This window comes from Leptopilina heterotoma, unplaced genomic scaffold (genome assembly GCF_015476425.1).
Source record: "Leptopilina heterotoma isolate Lh14 unplaced genomic scaffold, ASM1547642v1 Lhet_219, whole genome shotgun sequence".
Taxonomy (NCBI): Eukaryota; Metazoa; Arthropoda; class Insecta; order Hymenoptera; family Figitidae; genus Leptopilina; species Leptopilina heterotoma.
In genome coordinates, this window is record NW_025110936.1 from 15,909 (window position 1) to 35,526 (window position 19,618).

Genomic DNA, 19,618 nt, shown 5'->3' on the forward strand with positions numbered 1-19,618 from the left:
CAATACACTATATGTTTACTAAATTTTCCATTCACTAGGAGTAAAATTTTATTGTTAAAAAATGTAGCAAATTCTACACACTAATTATTTGAGGAATTTTTTTCTTTTTTTTTCTTTTTTTTAAAGTTCTTTTACTAATTCTTTAACTAATTGTTTTAAAGTAAGTCTTTCAATAATTTTTAAAACAATTCTTTAACCAATTCTTTTAGTAATTCACTAATTTTATGAATAATTGTTTTATGAATTCTTTCACTAATTCTTCTACAAATATTTTTACTACTTCCACTAAATTTCTTCACTAAATATCCCAATACTTTTTCTACTTTTTTTCTATAATGTCTTTTATAATTTATTTTCTTAGTCATTTTACTAATTATTTTAGTAATTCTACAAATTCTACTAATTCTGCTAATTCTACTAGTTCTTTCAATAATTTTACTAATTTTTGTATAAATTCATCCACTGTCACTTTTACTAATTCTTTTATTAATTATTTTACTTATTCATTTAGTAACTTTTTACTAATTCTTCGTTGTACAGATTTTTTTTTATTAATTCTTTCACTAATTCGTCCATTGCTCTATAAAGTATAAATTAGTAAAAATGTTTACTAATTTAAATTCGTGACTGATTTTTTGCATTTGAATTAATAAATTTTACTAATAAAAAGTAATTTCTACTAATTTTTGATTTTGAATTAGTAAATTATACTAATAAATAGTAATTTCTACGAATTTTTGGTTTTGAATTAGTAAAGTTTAGTTATAAGAAGTATTTTCTATAAATTTATTAGTAAATTTTACTAATTCTAAAGCAAAAAGTTGACTTATTTCAATTAGTAAACATTTTTTAAATTATTATACTAATAAATTTATTTATTTTTATTAATTTATTTTAAATATAATGTTTACTAATTCCTGCTGTTGAATTAGTATATTTTACTAATAAATAGTAAAAGAATTGATAAAATATTTACAAAAAAAATTAGTAAAATAATGTTTTAAAAAGTTGAGTAAAAAAATAGTGAAAAAATTAATAAAAATAATAGTAAATGTAGGGAAAAAATTGTAAAATAATTTATAAAAAAAAGCTTTAAATTATTTCATTTTATTAAAAAATTAGTAGTAATTACTATTAATTAGTCAAATTTACTAATGCTGTATCAGAAATTAGTAGAAATTACTACTTGTTAGTAGAATTTACTAATTAAATAGAAAAAATTACTACCCTCTAAATTCGAAGTAGTAAAAATGTTTACTAATTGTAATTAGTGACTGCTTTTTTTGCTTTTGAATTAGTACTTTTTTGTAAAGTTTACTAATTCAAAAGCAAAAATTAGTAGAAATTACTGTTTATTAGTCAAATTTATTAATTCAACAGCAGAAATTGGTAGAAATAATAATTTATTAGTAAAATTTACTGATTAAAAAGAAATTAGTGGATATTACTATTCATCAGTAAAATAATAATTAAAAAATTAAATTAATTAAATTAAATTAATTAATTAATTAAATTCAATAATATTAAATAATTAAAAAATGTTTACTAATTTGAAATAAGTTAACTTTTTGCTTCTGAATTAGTAAATTTTACTAATAAATTACTACAAGTTACTACTAATAACTAAAGTTTACTAATTCAACAGCAGAAATTAGTAGAAATTATTATTTGTTTCGTAAAATTTACTAATTAAAAAGCAAAAATTGATAGAAATTACTATTTCTTAGTCAAATTTACGAATAAGAATGCAAAAATTAGTAGAAATTACTATTTACTAGTGTAATTTACTGGTTGGAAAAAAATTAGTAGAAATTACTATTCATTAATAAAATTTATTAATTCAAAAGCAGAAATTGATAGAAATATTAATTTAATACTAAAATTTATTAATTCAAAATCAGAAATAAGTAGAAATTACTATTTTTTAGTCCAACTTACAAATTAAAATGCAAAAATTAGTAGAAATTACTATTTATTAGTGTAATTTACTGATTGGAAAAAAATTACTATTTTTTACTATTTATTAGTAAATTTTACTAATTAAAAAGCAGAAAATAGTTTAAATTACAATTTATTAGTTAACTTTACTAATTCAAAATCAGAAATTAGTAGAAATTACTATTTTTTGTAAAATTTACTAATTCAACAGCAAGAATTAGTAGAAATTACTACTTATTTGTAAAGTTTACCAATTCTGAAGCAAAAATTAGTAGAAAATACTATTTATTAGTAAAATTTACTAATTTAAATGCAAAAATCAGTAGAAATTACTGTTTATCAGTAAAATTGACTAATTTAAATGCAGAAATCAGTAACGTATTCAAATTAGTAAACATTTTACTAATTCCATATATAGTGACTGACTTTTTTTGCCTTTTTTTAGTCAATTTTACCAATAAATTATTGAGTAAACTATTTATTAGTGAAATTTACCAATTCAAAAGCAAAAATTCAGGCACTTGATCAAGATATTAATAAATATTTTTATATTACCTACAATTAGAAAATATTATTACTAATGGAATTTCACGTGTAAAAATGCATTGTGTCACGTTTAGTAGAGACCCCCCCCCACCCCCAAAAACGTGACATCATTTGTGAACGCTCCCTTAGGGATCATTCACATATTGTACGTTACAGGCTTAGGGGGGAGGGGGAGTCTAAAGTTTTGTGACGTCCTGTGTAAAAATTACAAATTTCTATGCAACAAAATGTGACGTAGGGGGGGGGTTAAAAATTTTCCATATTTGCCTGACGTAATATGTGAATGATCCCTTAGTAAAATATATATAATGGCCCGCAAAGAGTATATTTGAATAAATAAAAATTCTAATTCAAGGGGGATCGAACCTAAGACCCAAGCTTGGAACTCAATTTTAATAATGTCGTTGCTTTAACGTTCAGAACTATCTTGAATGTTCTTTTTCGAAACCGAAACTTGCAGACGGCGAGTTTTTAAATAGACATTTACAAATTGGAATAGTAATAATTAAACACTAGTGGTTTTTTTTAAATCCAGTTGTAATTTTCTCCTACAGTAATGATGCAGTAGTATCAGCAAGTATCACTAAATAGACTTCAAAAAAATTTTTTTCTGATAAATTTTTGAAGTGAGAATTTTTGATTATCCTCGATATTTGTGTGTACATATAGAGAGAATGTGTCTCGTGTTGGTCGGTATCATCGTCAACCACTACTCGAGGATTTTTGCGTCGCGTCACGTCACACACCGGCAGAACCGGCTGGCTCTCTCTCTCTCTCTCCGTCTGTCTCTCCTTTTCACCCCTTCCACTCGACAATTTTACTCGTGCAACCGCATATGCGCATGCATGCGTGACCAATCTCACTCACGCAGCTTGTTCGTGTGCCAGGCAGGCAGCGTTGCGCTCACTTTTTGGTGGGGGTGTCTCGCCATGTGGAGGGGGGCCTTCAAGACGGCTCTCGAGCAGCAGTGGCGGTGGAGGGGGCAGTAGCGGGAGGACTCGACGGTGCTGCTGTCTGACAGCCACCAGACGAATTCAGTCTGCCGCTAGACTTCAAACACGTCTGATGCGCGAGTCAGACGCCCACACAAACACACTCACACATATACACACGATAAATCGCGGGGAGAATTTTTTTTTTATTCACATTCCGAGAGTGTGTTGTTTTTGGTCGTCGTCATCGTCGTCGTCAGGCTCTCTCAATGCAAAATTGAAAGAAATCAAAAAAAAGAAGAAGTTATTTTTTTTCTGTTCTGTGCGCGGGTGTGTTACTACATTCTCTTCTTGGCTTTCGCAAGAAAATTTAGGACGGATGAATAGAGAGAGAGAAATTTGACCAAACTAGCCTCATTCCATGTGATTCTTTTGTGAGAGGGAGATAGAAATTGTGAAATATATTTTCTACTTTTTTTTTTTTTTTTGTTTTCTTGTAATTTGTAAATAGAGAATCGGTGTTATTGCAATTTTACGTACCTCGCTATATTGCATTCCTTTCAAGTTCTACATTTGCTGCAGAAGATTTTAGATTTACATTTTATTTTGCTGCAAGTCAAGATTTGCTGCAAGAGTTTTTTTAAAGATTAGCGGCAAAAGTTTTACAATTACTGCAAAACATTCCAAAAATAGAAGAAAAGAGTAAAAAGAAGAAAACTCTAAAGAGTTAAAGAAGAAAGAAGGACTTTTAGTGATTTCTTATTTTCTTTGCGGGGACCAAAGTAGTAGTTGGTCATCGTCCCTCAAGACGAGAGTAACGACCCGCTGGGTGCTTCTTGGATATCACAGTGCAACGAAGAAGAAAGTGGAGAACCCCGCAACAAGAGATAAAAAGAATTGAGAGAAAGAGAGAGAGAGAGAGAGAAGAAAAGAGAAGTGAGAGAGGAAGAGAGAAGAGAATAAGAAGAGAGTTTGTATAGAGTCGAAAGTGTGATGCCAGCTTGACAGCTGACGGTCAGTGGTTTCCAGTTCATCGTCAACCTGGCGGCGTCGTTCAAATGAAGCTGCGGCGTCGCTGCATGCAGACGCTCGGCGTCTCTGTTAAAAGGCTGAGGAGAAAGCTACTCGAACTGGGTGCAAGAATTCTCCACGTTCAGGGCTCCAAACCGCCCGACATGGCCCTCGTGGTATGTCCTCTTTTTCCGAATCCACATTTTTTTATCTTCTTCTTCTAATATGCTTCTTCTCTTCATTTCTTGTATTTTCATTCCTTATTTTCTTCTCTTCATTTCTTCTTATGTTTCCTTTTTTTATTTTCTTCTTTTAATTTCTTATTATATTTCCATTCCTTATTTTCTACTCTAAATTTATTCTTGTATTTCCATTCCTTATTTTCTTCTCTTCATTTCTTCTTATGTTTCCTTTTCTTATTTTCTTCTCTTAATTTCTTCTTATATTTCCATTCCTTATTTTCTTCTCTTCATTTCCTTTTTCTTATTTTTTTCTATAAATTTCTTCTTCTATTTCCTTTTCTTATTTTCTTCTCTTCATTTCTTCTTGCAGTTTCTTTCCTTATTTTCTTCAAATATTTTCCTCTCTTATTATTTCTTTTCCTATTTTCTTACAGAGTTTTTCTTATTTTCTACTCTTCTTTTTCTTAATTTTTACTTTTTTTAATTTTTACTTTTATTTTCCCTTTTTTTTCTCTTAATTTTTTCTATTTTCCTCTCGTATTCTTCTCGTATTTATTATCCTCTCTAAATTTGAATCAGTTAAAAAATAACTGATTCAGAAGCAAAAAGTCAGTCACTAATTCAAATAGTAATATTTCTATACTGACAATAAGTTAAAAATAACTGATTGTCAGTTAAAAATAACTGAAGTTTCAGTAAATTTATTTCTGACTGATTCAATTATAGTCAAGTTTAAATATTTTTTCAGTTATTTTTTACTGAAAATTATAGTTATTTTTTCACTGAAAATCAGTTATTTTTAACTGATTCAGAAGCAAAAAGTCTGTCACTGATTGTCAGTTAAAACCACAATTTTTAATTGATTCAAATTAAGAGAGTCCGAAACTTACTTCCAACTACTCTTTAAATTTAAAATAGTAAAAATATTTACTAATTTGAATTAGTAACTGATTTTTTGCATTTGAATTAGTAAATTTTCCAAATAAACAGTAATTTCTACTCTCTAAATATAAATTAGTTAAAAATAACTAATTTGATAGAAAAAAAGACAGTCACTGATTGAAATAGTAATATTTTAGTAATGAAATAGTTAATAATGATTAATTATTAGTTAAATTCACTTCTAGGTCATGTAAAAATGACTGAAATTTGTAGTAACTAATTCAATTACAAACAAATAGTAATTTCTACTGATTTTTTATTATATGAATTAGTAAACTTTACAAATAATTAGTCATTTCTACTAATTTATTAGTATAAAGTAGAAAAGTACTAATTCTTTTAGCAATTATTTTACTAATTCTTTCAGTAAGTAACAGTTTTTTTATTTATTTTTTTTTCTTAATTTTTACTTTTATTTTCCCGTTTTTTCTCTTAATTTCTTCTATTTTCTTCTCTTGTATTTTTATCCCAAACTTTCTTCTTTTACTCTCTAAATTTGAAATAGTAAAAATGTTTACTAATTTAAATTAGTAACTGCGATTTTTTACTTTGAATGAGTACATTTTTTACTTATTTTAGTGAAAATGACTATTTAGTATTTATTACTAAAATTTACTAATAATTTAGTGGAAATTATTATTTATTAGTAAATTTTGCTAATTCTAAAGTACAAAGTCAGTCACTAATTCAAATAAGTAAACATTTTTACTAATAAATAGTAATTTCTACTAATTTATAAGTAATACATTAACTAATTAAAAAATAAAAATCAGTAGAAATTACTATTAATTAGTAAAGTGATTACTAAAAAAATTATTAAAAAAGCAGTGACAAAATTAATATATAAAAGCCCCAAAAATTCGTTAAACTAGTGGAAGAATTAGAGGAAAAATTAGTAAAATAATTACCAAAGGAATTAGTATTTTCCTACTGTCTAAGTTTGAATCAATAAAAATGTTTAGTAATTTGAATTAGTCACTGATTTTGTGCTTTTTAATTAGTAAACTTTACTGATAAATTCGAACGAATTATTACTTATTATTAAAATTTACTAATTTAAAATCAGAAATTAGTATAAATTACTATTTTTTAGTAAAATTTACTAAATTAAAAGCGAAAATTAGAAATTATTGTTTATTAGTAAAATTTTGTAACTATAAAAAGCAGAATTCAGTAAAATTTACTAATTCGACCTTAAAAGTTAGTAGAAATTACTATTTATTAGTAAAATTTATTAATTCAAACTCAAAGGCAAAAATCAATAGCAATTATTATTTATTAGTAAAATTTCGTATAATTAAAAAACAGGAATTAGTAGAAATTACTATTTATTAGTCAAATTTACTAATTGAAATGCAAAAATTGGTAGAAATTACTATTTACAAGTGAAATTTACCAATTGGAAAACAAAAATTATTTGAAATTACAATTTATTAGTTAAATTTGCTGATTCTAAAGCAAAAATTGAAAGAAATTACAATCTATTAGTAAAATTTACTATTTGAGAAGAAAAATCAGTAGAAAAATCTGTTTATTAATCAAATTTACTAATACAAAATCAAAAATCAATAGAAATTACTGTTTATTAATCAAATTTACTAATACAAAAGCAAAAATTAGTAAAATTTACTATTTATTACTTATTAGCCAAATTTACTAATTTAAAAAACGTATTTGGTACATACCTTAAATTTATTTACCAAATTTATCCCAAAAGCTTGAAAATAATAATTTTTTACCTGTAAATTGTAAATTACAATAATTTCTTTTTTCAATCGAAGTAAAGAATTTAGAGATAATAGGGAATAAATTTTTTAAAATTAAAATCGATTCTGAAAAGTGAAGAATACAATTAGTATTGGTAATTGGTAGTTTTAATAACAAGAGTTGGAAAAAATCAACTATAGCATTATTTCGTAATTGTTCTCTGTGAAGTAAACTCTTCAAGGATTTTACCTAAAGAAGTGAATTTTTTTATTTTCCTTCTTTTATTGAATGCGATTTTTATTTGTGAAAAAATGGTGTATTTTTTATTGAATTTAGAATAAAATTAATATCTGTTTCAATTAAAATTGAAATGAAAATTGAAAAATTTGTAAAGTTTGGTAGTAAAATTTTACTTTTGAGTCCAAAAAGTAAAATTTCCGCCCAGAGTTAAAATTTTCACCAAGTTGAAGTCCACAACGTTGATCAACGAAAAAAAATTGTTTACTTAGTAAATTAATTAAAAATACGCAACAATATTGACACAAAAATATTTAGAAAAAAAAGATTGATATTTATATTTTGATAATAATTATTTTACAATTAAATTTTAAATTAAAAATAATACTTGAATGTATTAAATAAATTTTTTTCGTTGATAAACGTTGTGGACTTCAACTTCGTAAATTTTCAATAAATCCCTAATTTCTAATATTTAATATTTAATATTTAATAAATAGCCCTAAATGAAAAACGAATAGCAAAAATTAATTTCATAATATTCCAATTAAATTTCCGTGTTGAATTTTAATAAGTATAATAAAAATAACCTTTGAATCGAGGGTGTAGAAACTTTAAATAGTTTCAAATAACAAAAGTTTATCTTCACCATATCAAATTTTTGTTCAATCTAAGCATTTCACGAAACGTGACTGTCGTGATTTCTTTGGTTCTTGCAATTATATAAATTGTGTATTTATTCATATATACTTAATATATTCTAATTTAGCATAAGGGTAAAAATGTTGTTCTTTTTTTTTTTTTTTTTTGCTTAAAATTCTTTTAAATACGTATGCGTGATTCGTGAAATTAATTTCGAAGTCAAGTGTCATCGAGATTGGGAAATTAACTAAGACTCCAAAGTCCAATTTTTATGCGTTATCCCAAAAATAAATTTAAAAAGCCAACAATAATTGTGTACTTTTTAAAAAAAATTGAAAGACAAATTTATAATTGTATTCTCATTTCTGTCTGGACGGAAAAAATATAAAGCAAGTTATTTTTTTTTCTTTTTATAGTAAACCCTAAAGTTTTTTCAATTTTTTATAATTTTTAAAAAGAGTCAATTTTACTACGTTCGAAGTAAATTTTTCTGGATTCTAGTAAATTGTAACTCAAATTTGCTAAATTGTACTCAAATTTATTGAATTTTACTAAAAGTTACTAAATTGGGCCAGAATTTACTAAATTGTACTTAAATTTACCAGATTGTACCAAAGTTTACTAAATTGTATGAAAATTTACTAAATTGAACCAGAATTTACTGAATTGTACCCGAATTTACCAAATTGTACCAAAATTTACTAAATTGAACCAGAATTTACTGAATTGTACTAAAAGTTACTAAATTGAACATAAATTAACTGAATTGTACTCAAATTTACCAGATTGTACCAAAGTTTACTAAATTGTATGAAAATTTACTAAATTGAACCAGAATTTACTGAATTGTACCCGAATTTACCAAATTGTACCAAAATTTACTAAATTGAACCAGAATTTACTGAATTGTACTGAAAGTTACTAAATTGAACATAAATTAACTGAATTGTACTCAAATTTACCAGATTGTACCAAAGTTTACTAAATTGTATGAAAATTTACTAAATTGAACCAGAATTTACTGAATTGTACCCGAATTTACCAAATTGTACCAAAATTTACTAAATTGAACCAGAATTTACTGAATTGTACTAAAAGTTACTAAATTGAACATAAATTAACTGAATTGTACTCAAATTTACCAGATTGTACCAAAGTTTACTAAATTGTATGAAAATTTACTAAATTGAACCAGAATTTACTGAATTGTACCCGAATTTACCAAATTGTACCAAAATTTACTAAATTGAACCAGAATTTACTGAATTGTACTGAAAGTTACTAAATTGAACATAAATTAACTGAATTGTACTCAAATTTACCAGATTGTACCAAAGTTTACTAAATTGTATGAAAATTTACTAAATTGAACCAGAATTTACTGAATTGTACCCGAATTTACCAAATTGTACCAAAATTTACTAAATTGAACCAGAATTTACTGAATTGTACTAAAAGTTACTAAATTGAACATAAATTAACTGAATTGTACTCAAATTTACCAGATTGTACCAAAGTTTACTAAATTGTATGAAAATTTACTAAATTGAACCAGAATTTACTGAATTGTACCCGAATTTACCAAATTGTACCAAAATTTACTAAATTGAACCAGAATTTACTGAATTGTACTGAAAGTTACTAAATTGAACATAAATTAACTGAATTGTACTCAAATTTACCAGATTGTACCAAAGTTTACTAAATTGTATGAAAATTTACTAAATTGAACCAGAATTTACTAAATTCTACTCAAATTTACCAAATTGTACCAAAATTTACAAAATTGAACCAGAATTTACTGAATTTTACCCAAATTTACCAGATTGTACCCAAATTTACCAAATTGAACTAAAATTTACTGAATTCTACTCAAATTTACCAAATTGTACCAAAATTTACAAAATTGAACCAGAATTTACTGAATTTTACCCAAATTTACCAGATTGTACAAAAATTTACCAAATTGAACTAAAATTTACTGAATTCTACTAAAATTTACCAGATTGTACCAAAATTTACTAAATTGAACCAGAATTTACTGAATTTTACCCAAATTCACCAGATTGTACCAAAATTTACCAAATTGAACTAAAATTCACCAAATTATGCCAAAATTTGAGTTGAAAAATTATAAAATTGACTCATCCGGAAATAGTAAAAATAAACAAACAAGTTTTCACTGTAAAAGTACCTTTATTGATTATTTAATTTTAATTTACATTTTTTTCCGACATAAAATTGAATTGGACTTTTAAAAAATTAATTTGAATTTTTTTCTCATCTACAATTAATTAATGGATATTCCAGCGAAACGTATATGGTTATATATTGGTTTGTAGGAAACCCTCGTTAATCACCCTTCTGGTTTTTGGAATGGTGTGTACCCAGTCAGACTTCATTAGAAAGGGGGCGAGACGAGAGGGTTGAAAAAGAGAGATAGCTACCTACGTCAGCTGCGACCAACACCTCATTGAGAAAAATTTTCCACTGCAATCGTTTAAAAATAGAAACACTCACAATTTCCAATATTTCTCCACTGTTCACATTTTTACAATTTTTCTCCCTCTCTCTCTCTCTCTTTTTCTCCTTCTCTCTGTCTTTTTCCACCTATTTATGGCATTTGTCGCGTATTTAGTAATTGACCGAGTGAAAAATGTGCGATATGCGAGAATTGGAACGTGTTTTAGATAAGAAAAAAAGGCGCAGTTTTTTTTAACTTCTTTTTTGTATTATTGAAAATTGAGTTTAGCGGAATATTTGCAAATAGGGGAATATAATTAATTTTGGATTAGATTTTTTTTATTTTTAACCTGGAAAACATGGAAATGTCAGTGAATTTTATAAACCTTGAAAAAACCTGGAAAAGTCAGGGAAATTTAAAAACCAAAATTCTTCTGAATTTAGTTAAATTTTTTAATATATATATTTAACTAGTTTTATTAAAAATAATAGATTTATAGACGAATTTTAGTTAAAGACACTAAAACAAATTGAATTTTGAAGCAATTACGAATGATTGCAGAAATTCAATTATTTTTCAAATTTATAGTAAAATTCTTCTCAGAAATTCAATAATTTTCAAAAATTTTAATATAATTCTTGGCAAAATTTTAATTGTTTTCAAAAACTTTTCTCAATTCAATGATTTTTCAAATCTACTATTTTAATAAAGCTTTCCAAAAGAATTCAATTATTTAAATCAAATTTTAATACAAATTTCACAGGAATTCAATTACTTACCAATTTTTTTTATAAATTTCTTCTCACCAATTCAATAATTTTTTTTATAAAGTTTCTCGAAAGAATCAAAAATATTCAGAGAATTAAAAAAAATAGTTCTGAGAAATTCAATTATTTCGAAAAATTTAAATAAAATTCTTTTAAAAATTCCATAATTTAAAAAATTTTGACAAAATTCTTTACAAGATTTAAGTAGTCAATAAAATTACAATTTTAATAAAATTTTCCTATACAATTCAATTATTTTCAATACAATTCTTCTTAAGAATTCACTTATTTCGACATATAATACATTTTTTATGGAAATTCAATTATTTAAAAAAATTTGAATAAAATTCTTCACAAGAAATCAATTATTTTCATAAATAATAAAACTTTTCTTCAGAATTCAATTATTTAAGAAATTTTAATAAAATTCTTCTCAAGAATTCAATTCTTGGCAAAAATAAATATTTTCACAGGAATTCAATTATTTAAAAAAAAAAAATGTAATAAAATTCTTCGTCAGATTTCAATTATTTTCAATTTTTTAATGAAATTTCTCGATGGAATTTAATTATGTTGAAAAAGTTTTTAAAAATTCTGAGCAATTCAATTATTTAAAAAAATTTGAATAAAATTCTTCATATAGAATTAATTATTTTCATAAATAATAATATTTTTCTCCGGAAATAAATTATTTTCACAAATAAAATTTTTCACAGGAAATCAATCCTTTAAAAAAATGTTTAATAAAAATTTTTTAAAGAATTTTATTGGTTAAAAAAAATTTTAATAAAATTCTACGCAAACATTTAATTATTTTCATAAATATTAAACATTTCACAGTAATTCAATTATGTATTAACAAATTATTTTCATAAATAATAACATTTTTTACAAGGATTCAATTATTTTCATAAATAATAAAACTCAATGCTGAATTTCAATTATTTTTAATACAATTTTAATGGAATCCCTTCAAAAAAGTTATTATTTTCAAAAATTTTAATGCAATTCTTTGCGTAAGAATTCAATTTTTTTCAAAACAATTTTAATAAAATTCTTCGCAGAAATTCAATTATGTTTAGAAATTTACAAAAATTCTCGTCAAAATTTCAATTATCTTTATAAATAATAACATTTTTCTCCATAAATTCAATTATTTTCAAAACTTTTAATAAAATTCTTGGCAGAATTTCAATTATTTTTAATACAATTTTAATGGAATTCCTCGAAAAATTTATTATTATTAAAAATTTGATGAAAATTTGTCAGGAGAATTCAATTATTTAAAAATTTATTGATAAAATTCTTTAAGAAAATTCAATTTTAAGAAACATTCAATTGTTTAATAAAAAATGTATTTTTCTAGTTAAATAATTGAATTCTCGTAGAATTTTCTAATGAATATTGATTTAAAAATTAATTTCAAATTAAAATCTTTGAAAATTTGAACTTTTCATACTTTTAATTAAGAATTCTAATAGAATTAATTTTTTCCAATAAGTTTAATTTTTATTTAATTACTTGAAGTTTTTAATTTCTAATAAATTAAATTGAAGAATGTCAGAATAATCGAAATTTCGTAAAATTAAATTGTAAACAAAAGAATTTGAAAATTAAGAAAGAACTTTTTCAAAAATTATAGTTTGGTACTAGTTTCCATTCTTGCATTCTTGGTCCAATATTGGCAAGAAAAGTCTGTCTAATTTTTATTTTGCTTTCTCCGTGATTAGTAATTTTATTCTCCTGTGAAAATTAGTTTTTCTTTTGCAATTGGAATGTGGGGACAATATTGGTTCAATCGAGGCTTGGCACTGATTTCTACACTCACAATCTCGGCTCAAAATTGTCACTTAAAAATGGTCTAATATTGGTTTTAAATTGTTATTTTATAAATTTGATTCTCTACTAAAATCCGTTTTTTTTTAATTATTATAATTACAAATTATATTCTCAGTTGAAAATAAGTTTTCAATTTTGCTATTTGAATGTGCGGACAATATTGGTCCAATCTTGGCATTGGTATTGAATTCTCCACTCGCAATCTTTTGGTCAATATTGACGCTAAATTTTTTTCTACTATATAGAGACAAAAAATAAAAATATAAAATCAAAAAAAAATTACAAAAATGTCAATCTTGGGTCAATATTGTCAATAAAAATAAATTAAAACATTAATTATCAGAATAAAAATAAATCCCATATGCAAATAAAGCCTGGAAAAACTGAAAATACATGAAAATTTTCTAAAAAATCATGGAAGAAAAAGAAAAAAAAACTCGTAAAAGTCATTGAGAATTAGTTTAAGTTGTCGATTAGAATTAAAAAGCCAGAGTAGGAGAGAAATAATAAAATAGAAAAAGAGGCCGCTTGCCAGTGTCTACTTCATGTTTCTTCCGTCTGGCCCAGAATGCAATGCAGGCTTTCACTGCAGTTTTCTCGTCTGGGTCGGTCGGTAGCCTGTCTCGCCTCAATCGATACCATTCGTTTTTTTCTCTCCTTTTTTTTGCTTCCTCTTTCTCTCTTTTAATGTCAACTCTCAAGAGTCATTGAATTGCACTTTAAGAAATCAAATACCAGAATCGTAGATTTACCGATTGTGAATACCTACAACCTACCTGATATATAATACATAATTATATTTATATATTTAAAAATTGAAACGCGTCATTATGACGAAATTCCAAAGATATTACAACTTGAACCGTTATTTCTTTCGTCATAATGAAAATTATGTATTTGTGTCAATAATTATTGATGACTGCCTCTCAAACATGTAAGTGAGAATGCTATTGTCTTTTATTTACATTTTCTTCTGGAGTGAGATATTTTTTCTGTGCTTCGATACAATTTTTAAATGTCAGGTGGAATATTTTTTCTTTTATTATTTTATACATTTTTCTTTTCCATTTTTCTATTTTCTTACACAGATTTTCTTACATTTTTTTTTAAGAATATCGAATTGAGACAAAAAACGAATGAAAATTGTTACCAATTTTGATACGTTTTTTGTCTCAATTTTCTTTTTCTATTTTCATACACAGATTTTTTTTACATTTTTTTTTAAGAATATCGAATTGAGACAAAAAACGTATCAAAATTGTTACGAATTTTGATACATTTTTGTCTCAATTTGATATTCTTGGAAAAAATGTGAAATTACGTAAGCAGCGTTACCACAGATCAGGAAAATCTCGGGATTCAGGGAAAAGTCAGGAATTTTTATTAAAAGTACTGGAAAAAATTAAATTTTTAGAATTCATAAGAAAATTCTGAATTTTGGTGTTTTTTTTTTGTTTGACTTTTAAAACTTTGTAATTACCAGGAATTTTACTACAAAACCTTCAATTTTTTCTATTTTCAACAAAGATTTATTTTAATTCAAATAATTCTATTCTTGAAGTACTACCAAAAAATGATTACTTATAAAAATTATTTAAAAATAATAATTTTACATAAGAAAGTAAAAAATAATTAAAAAATAATTGATTTTCTCAGAAGAATTTTATTATTTATGAAGACAATGGTCCCAATTGTCAATGAAGACAGTTTTTCAGAATTTCAGCAAAATTTTTGAAAATAATTAAATTCTTACAAAGAATTTTATTAAAATCTTTGATAATAATTCAATTCTTTCCAGAAATTTTATTAAAATTTCATTGAAAATAATTGAATTTTTCTGCAAAGATTTTTTTAAGTAATGAAGATAATTGAATCCTTGTAAAGAATTTTATTTAAATTTTTGAAAATACATAATTAAAATCTTTTAAAGATTTTTGTTATAAACGAAGATAATTAATTAATTAATTAATTAATTAATTAATTACAAGAAAGTCCTTAAAAGTTTTTCAAAATAATAGAATTCTAGTCCAGATTTTTCTTAAATTTGGAAAATAATTGAATGATTTCGAAGAATTTTATTTAAATTTTGGAAAATAATGGAATTCCTGCGAAGAATTTTATTATTTTTTTTTAAAGATAATAATTAAAACTGGATTAAAAGTAATTAAATCCTAGTGAGGAATTTCATTAAAATTCTATACAGTTATTTATTTATTTTGAGAATTTTATTAAATTTTTTGAAAATAATTGAATTTCTATAAAGACAAAGAATTTTACTAAATTTTTAAAGATAATTAAATTTTTGACGAGAAAGTGATTAAAATATTTGAAATCAATAGAATTCTAGTCCAGGGTTTTATTAAATTTTTTGAAAATAATTGAATTAGTGCGAAGAATTTTTATAGGTATATTTAAATTCTTGTCAAGAAAGTTATTAAAATTGTATTAAAAATAATTGAAATATAGTGAAGAATTTTATTTAAATTTTTGAAAATAATTGAATTTTAGCGAAGGATTTTAATAAAATTTTAAAAATAATTGGATTATTTCGAAGAATTTTATTACATTTTTTAAAAATAATTGAATTTGTGCGAAGAATTTTACTATTTTTTTTTTAAAATAATTAAACTCGTACGAAGAATTTTACTATTTTTAAATTCTTGCCACGAATGTCATTAAAATTTTTATTAAAAATAATTGAATTCTACTGAAGTATTTTATTAAAATTTTTGATAATAATTGAATTCTAGCGAAAAATATTAAAATTTTTGAAAATAATTGAATTGTTTTGAAGAATTTTATTTAAATTTTTAATAAAAATTGAATTGTAGTGAAGAATTTTATTAAAATTTTTCTAAATAATTTAATTGTTTTGAAGAATTTTATTTTAATTTTTGAAAATAATGAATTCTTACGTAGAATTTTACTATTTTTAAATTCTTACCAGGAATGTTATTAAAATTCTATTAAAAATCAATTGAATTCTAGTAAAGAATTTTATTAAAATTTTTGAAAATAATTGAATTTTAGCGAAGGATTTTAATAAAATTTTTGAAAATAATTGAATTGTTTGAAAGATTTTTATTAAAATTTAAAATAAAAGTAGAATTCCTGCGAAGAATTTTGTTATTTTTAATGATAATTGAATTTTTGCAAAGAATGTTATTGTAATTTTTGAAAATAATTGAATCTCAAAATGTTTCGTTTTGATATTTTAGAAAATTGTATTTAATTATTAGAAACTATTGATTTCGTGAAGAATAATTAATTTTAAAGTTTTAGAATAGTAATTGAATTTTGGAGAAGTTTCCAAATAATTACAATTTTTAGAAATAATTTAATTTTCAAAAGGTTTAAAATTAAAATCTTTGAAAATACGAATTTTTAGTATTTTTAATTAACAATTCTTTGGAATCAATTTTTTTAAAATTTTTATTAAATTCTTTTTGAAAGAATTTCAAGTTTTTATTTTCTAATCTGTATTTAATTCAAGTATTTCCGAATAATCGATGAAATAATTCGTATCTAATAATTTTTAGTGTAAATCAGAATATTCTTTAGAGTTTTCAAAAAAATGTCTAAAGTCCCAAGTTTTTTACGTTTTAAGTCCCAACTCTTACGTTTTAAATTCTTATACGCATTTCGTACTAATTCTAACCAATACAAGCAAACAAGAAAATAATACTTCACCAAAAACAGAGTAAAACAAAATGAATTAATTAAATTTCCGGCAAGACACATATATATACATACAGACTGAGCGTAATTTCAAATGCAAACTAACTTTCTTTGCCCAATTTCGTAATTCGCTTAAAATTCAAGGCGTCTCAAAGTCGAGAATTTTCTTCAGACGGAAAATATATATATACACATATATAAAAGTTGATCTCGACATCAGATACATGTCATTATACAAGTTTAATATATAACGTTGTTGCTGTTGCACTTTTTGAAGTAGACGAAACGCGAAACTCTGTTGAAGCTCGCTCAATATATGGAAGAGGTCGCTCTATTTGCAGTTTGTCGTTTATATACGCGTATATATTTATATATACATATATATATATATGCACTTGTGGGAGGAAAAGAGATGCGAAAGAGGTTACGAGGGGGAAATTGGTTAGCCAGACTTGTTTTTGCATTGTCTCGCGGAGAAATGTATTTTTGACATTTTTCAGAAAAAAATTTTAAACTTCAAAGAGAGAGAGAGAGAGAGAGAGAGAGGAAAAATTTGCGCCTATATTTTAAATTGACACGTTTTCTTATCACTAATAAGTATAATAGACACACGCGATTTTTTAAATTATTATTGTGTTTCACGCGAACTTTTATCTTAGCCACTTTTATTCAATTTATTTTCAAGGAAATGACACACAATATTAAAAAGCTGAAATTCATCAGGAAAATTTTTGAAAAGAAAACCAAATTCAAATTTTATAAAACAAAAAAAAGCGAACAAAACTCCTACTGAAAACAATTGTTTTCAGTTATTTGGAACTTCTCCAAAATTCAATTACTATTCTGGAATTTTAAACTTAATTATTCTTTTCGAAATCAATTATTACTAATAATTAAATACAAATTTTCTAAGATATCAAATATTGAAACCTTTTGAGATTCAATTATTTTAAAAAATTATAGTAAAATTCTGTGTGAGAATTCAATTATTTTTAAAAATAATAAAATTCTTCGCAGGAATTCTTTTTTTCTTTTAAATTTTAATAAAAAATCTTTGAAACAATTCAACTATTTTCAAAAATTTTATTAAAATCCCTCCCTAAAATTCAATTATTTTCAAAAATTTTAATAAAATTCATCACTGGAATTCAATTGATTTTTAATAGAATTTTAATAACATTCTTGTCAAGAATTTAAATATAGTAAAATTCTACCTACGAATTAAATTATTTTAAAAAATTTATATAAAATTCTTCAAAACAATTCAATTATTATAAAAAATTTTAATAAAATTCTTCAGTAGAATTCAATTATTTTTAATACAAATTTTAATAACATTCTTGGCAAGAGTTTAAAAATAGTAAAATTCTTGGCACGAATTTAATTATTTTTAAAAAATGTAATCGAATACTGTTTTTTGATTGTGACAAAAATTAAGGTCCTAGAAACATACTAAATTAAAAAATGTAATAAAATTCTTCGAAATAATTCAATTATTTTCAAATATTATATTAAAATCCTTCACTAAAATTCAATTATTTTCAAAAATTTTAATAACATTCTTGACAAGAATTTAAAAATAGTAAAATTCTACGTACGAATTCAATGATTTCCAAAAATTAAAATAAAATTCTTCGCAAGGATTTAATTATCTTCCTCTATAACAAAATTCTTTATAGAAATTCAATTATTTTCAAAAATGTAATAATATTTTTCGAAGTAATTCAATTATTTTCAAAAAATTTAATAAAATTCTCGAAATAATTAAATTACTTTGAAAATTTTTTTTTTAAATTTCTCACTAAGGATTTAATTATTTTTAATCCAGTTTTAATTATTATCTTTAAAAAAAAAATGATAAAATTCTTCGCAGGAATTCCATGATTTTCCAAAATTTAAATAAAATTCTTCGAAATTATTCAATTATTTTCCAAATTTAAAAAAAAAATCTTGACTAGAATTCTATTATTTTGAAAAACTTTTAATGACTTTCTCGTCAAAAATTTAATTATCTTTAAAAATTTCGTAAAATTCTCTGTCAATTATTTTAAAAAATTTTAATAAAATTCTTCACTACAATTCAATTTTTATTAAAAATTTAAATAAAATCCTTTAAAAAATTCAATTATTTTCAAAAATTTTAATAAAATTTTTCCCTACAATTCAATTATATTATCAAAAATTTTAATAAAATACTTCAGTAGAATTCCATTATTTTTAATAAAAATTTTAATAACATTCTTGGCAAGAGTTTAAAAATAATAAAATTCTTCGCACGAATTCAATTCTTTTCAAAAAAAAAAATAGTAAAATTCTTGGCACGAATTTAATTATTTTTAAGAAATGTAATAAAATTCTTCGAAATTATTCAATTATTTTCAAAAATTTTATTTAAATCCTTCGCTAAAATTCAATTATTTTCGAAAAATTTAAATAAAATTCTTCACTAGAATTCAATTGATTTTTAATAGAATTTTAATAACATTTTATTCTTGTCAAAAATTTAAAATACTATTATTATTATTAAACAAAATTTTAAACAGTAAAATGGTAACTGTTTTGAAATTGTTTAAAATTTCAATTTGCAATTTTCATCAATTTCAAAGAAAGATATTTGTTTTTCTTCTAATAGAAGTGTTTTTGTTTTTTTTCGCTATTGTCCGTGGAGGTTTATTTTGCAAAACGATATTTTGCAATTAACGGAAATGAAGATAAAAATTTAACGTCATTTTC

The 19,618-nt window shown here is 23.5% G+C and overlaps 1 protein-coding gene across 1 annotated transcript in view; it reads left to right on the forward strand.

Moving 5' to 3' along the window:
* Positions 1 to 3,513: 3,513 nt before the first annotated feature.
* Positions 3,514 to 19,618, forward strand: part of LOC122501926 — a 54,713-nt gene continuing 38,608 nt past the window's right edge. Inside the window, exon 1 of the mRNA XM_043611715.1 lies at positions 3,514 to 4,603. Coding sequence (XP_043467650.1) covers positions 4,475 to 4,603 — 129 coding nt within the window. The 5' untranslated portion in view covers positions 3,514 to 4,474. The remainder of the gene's footprint in view (positions 4,604 to 19,618) is intronic.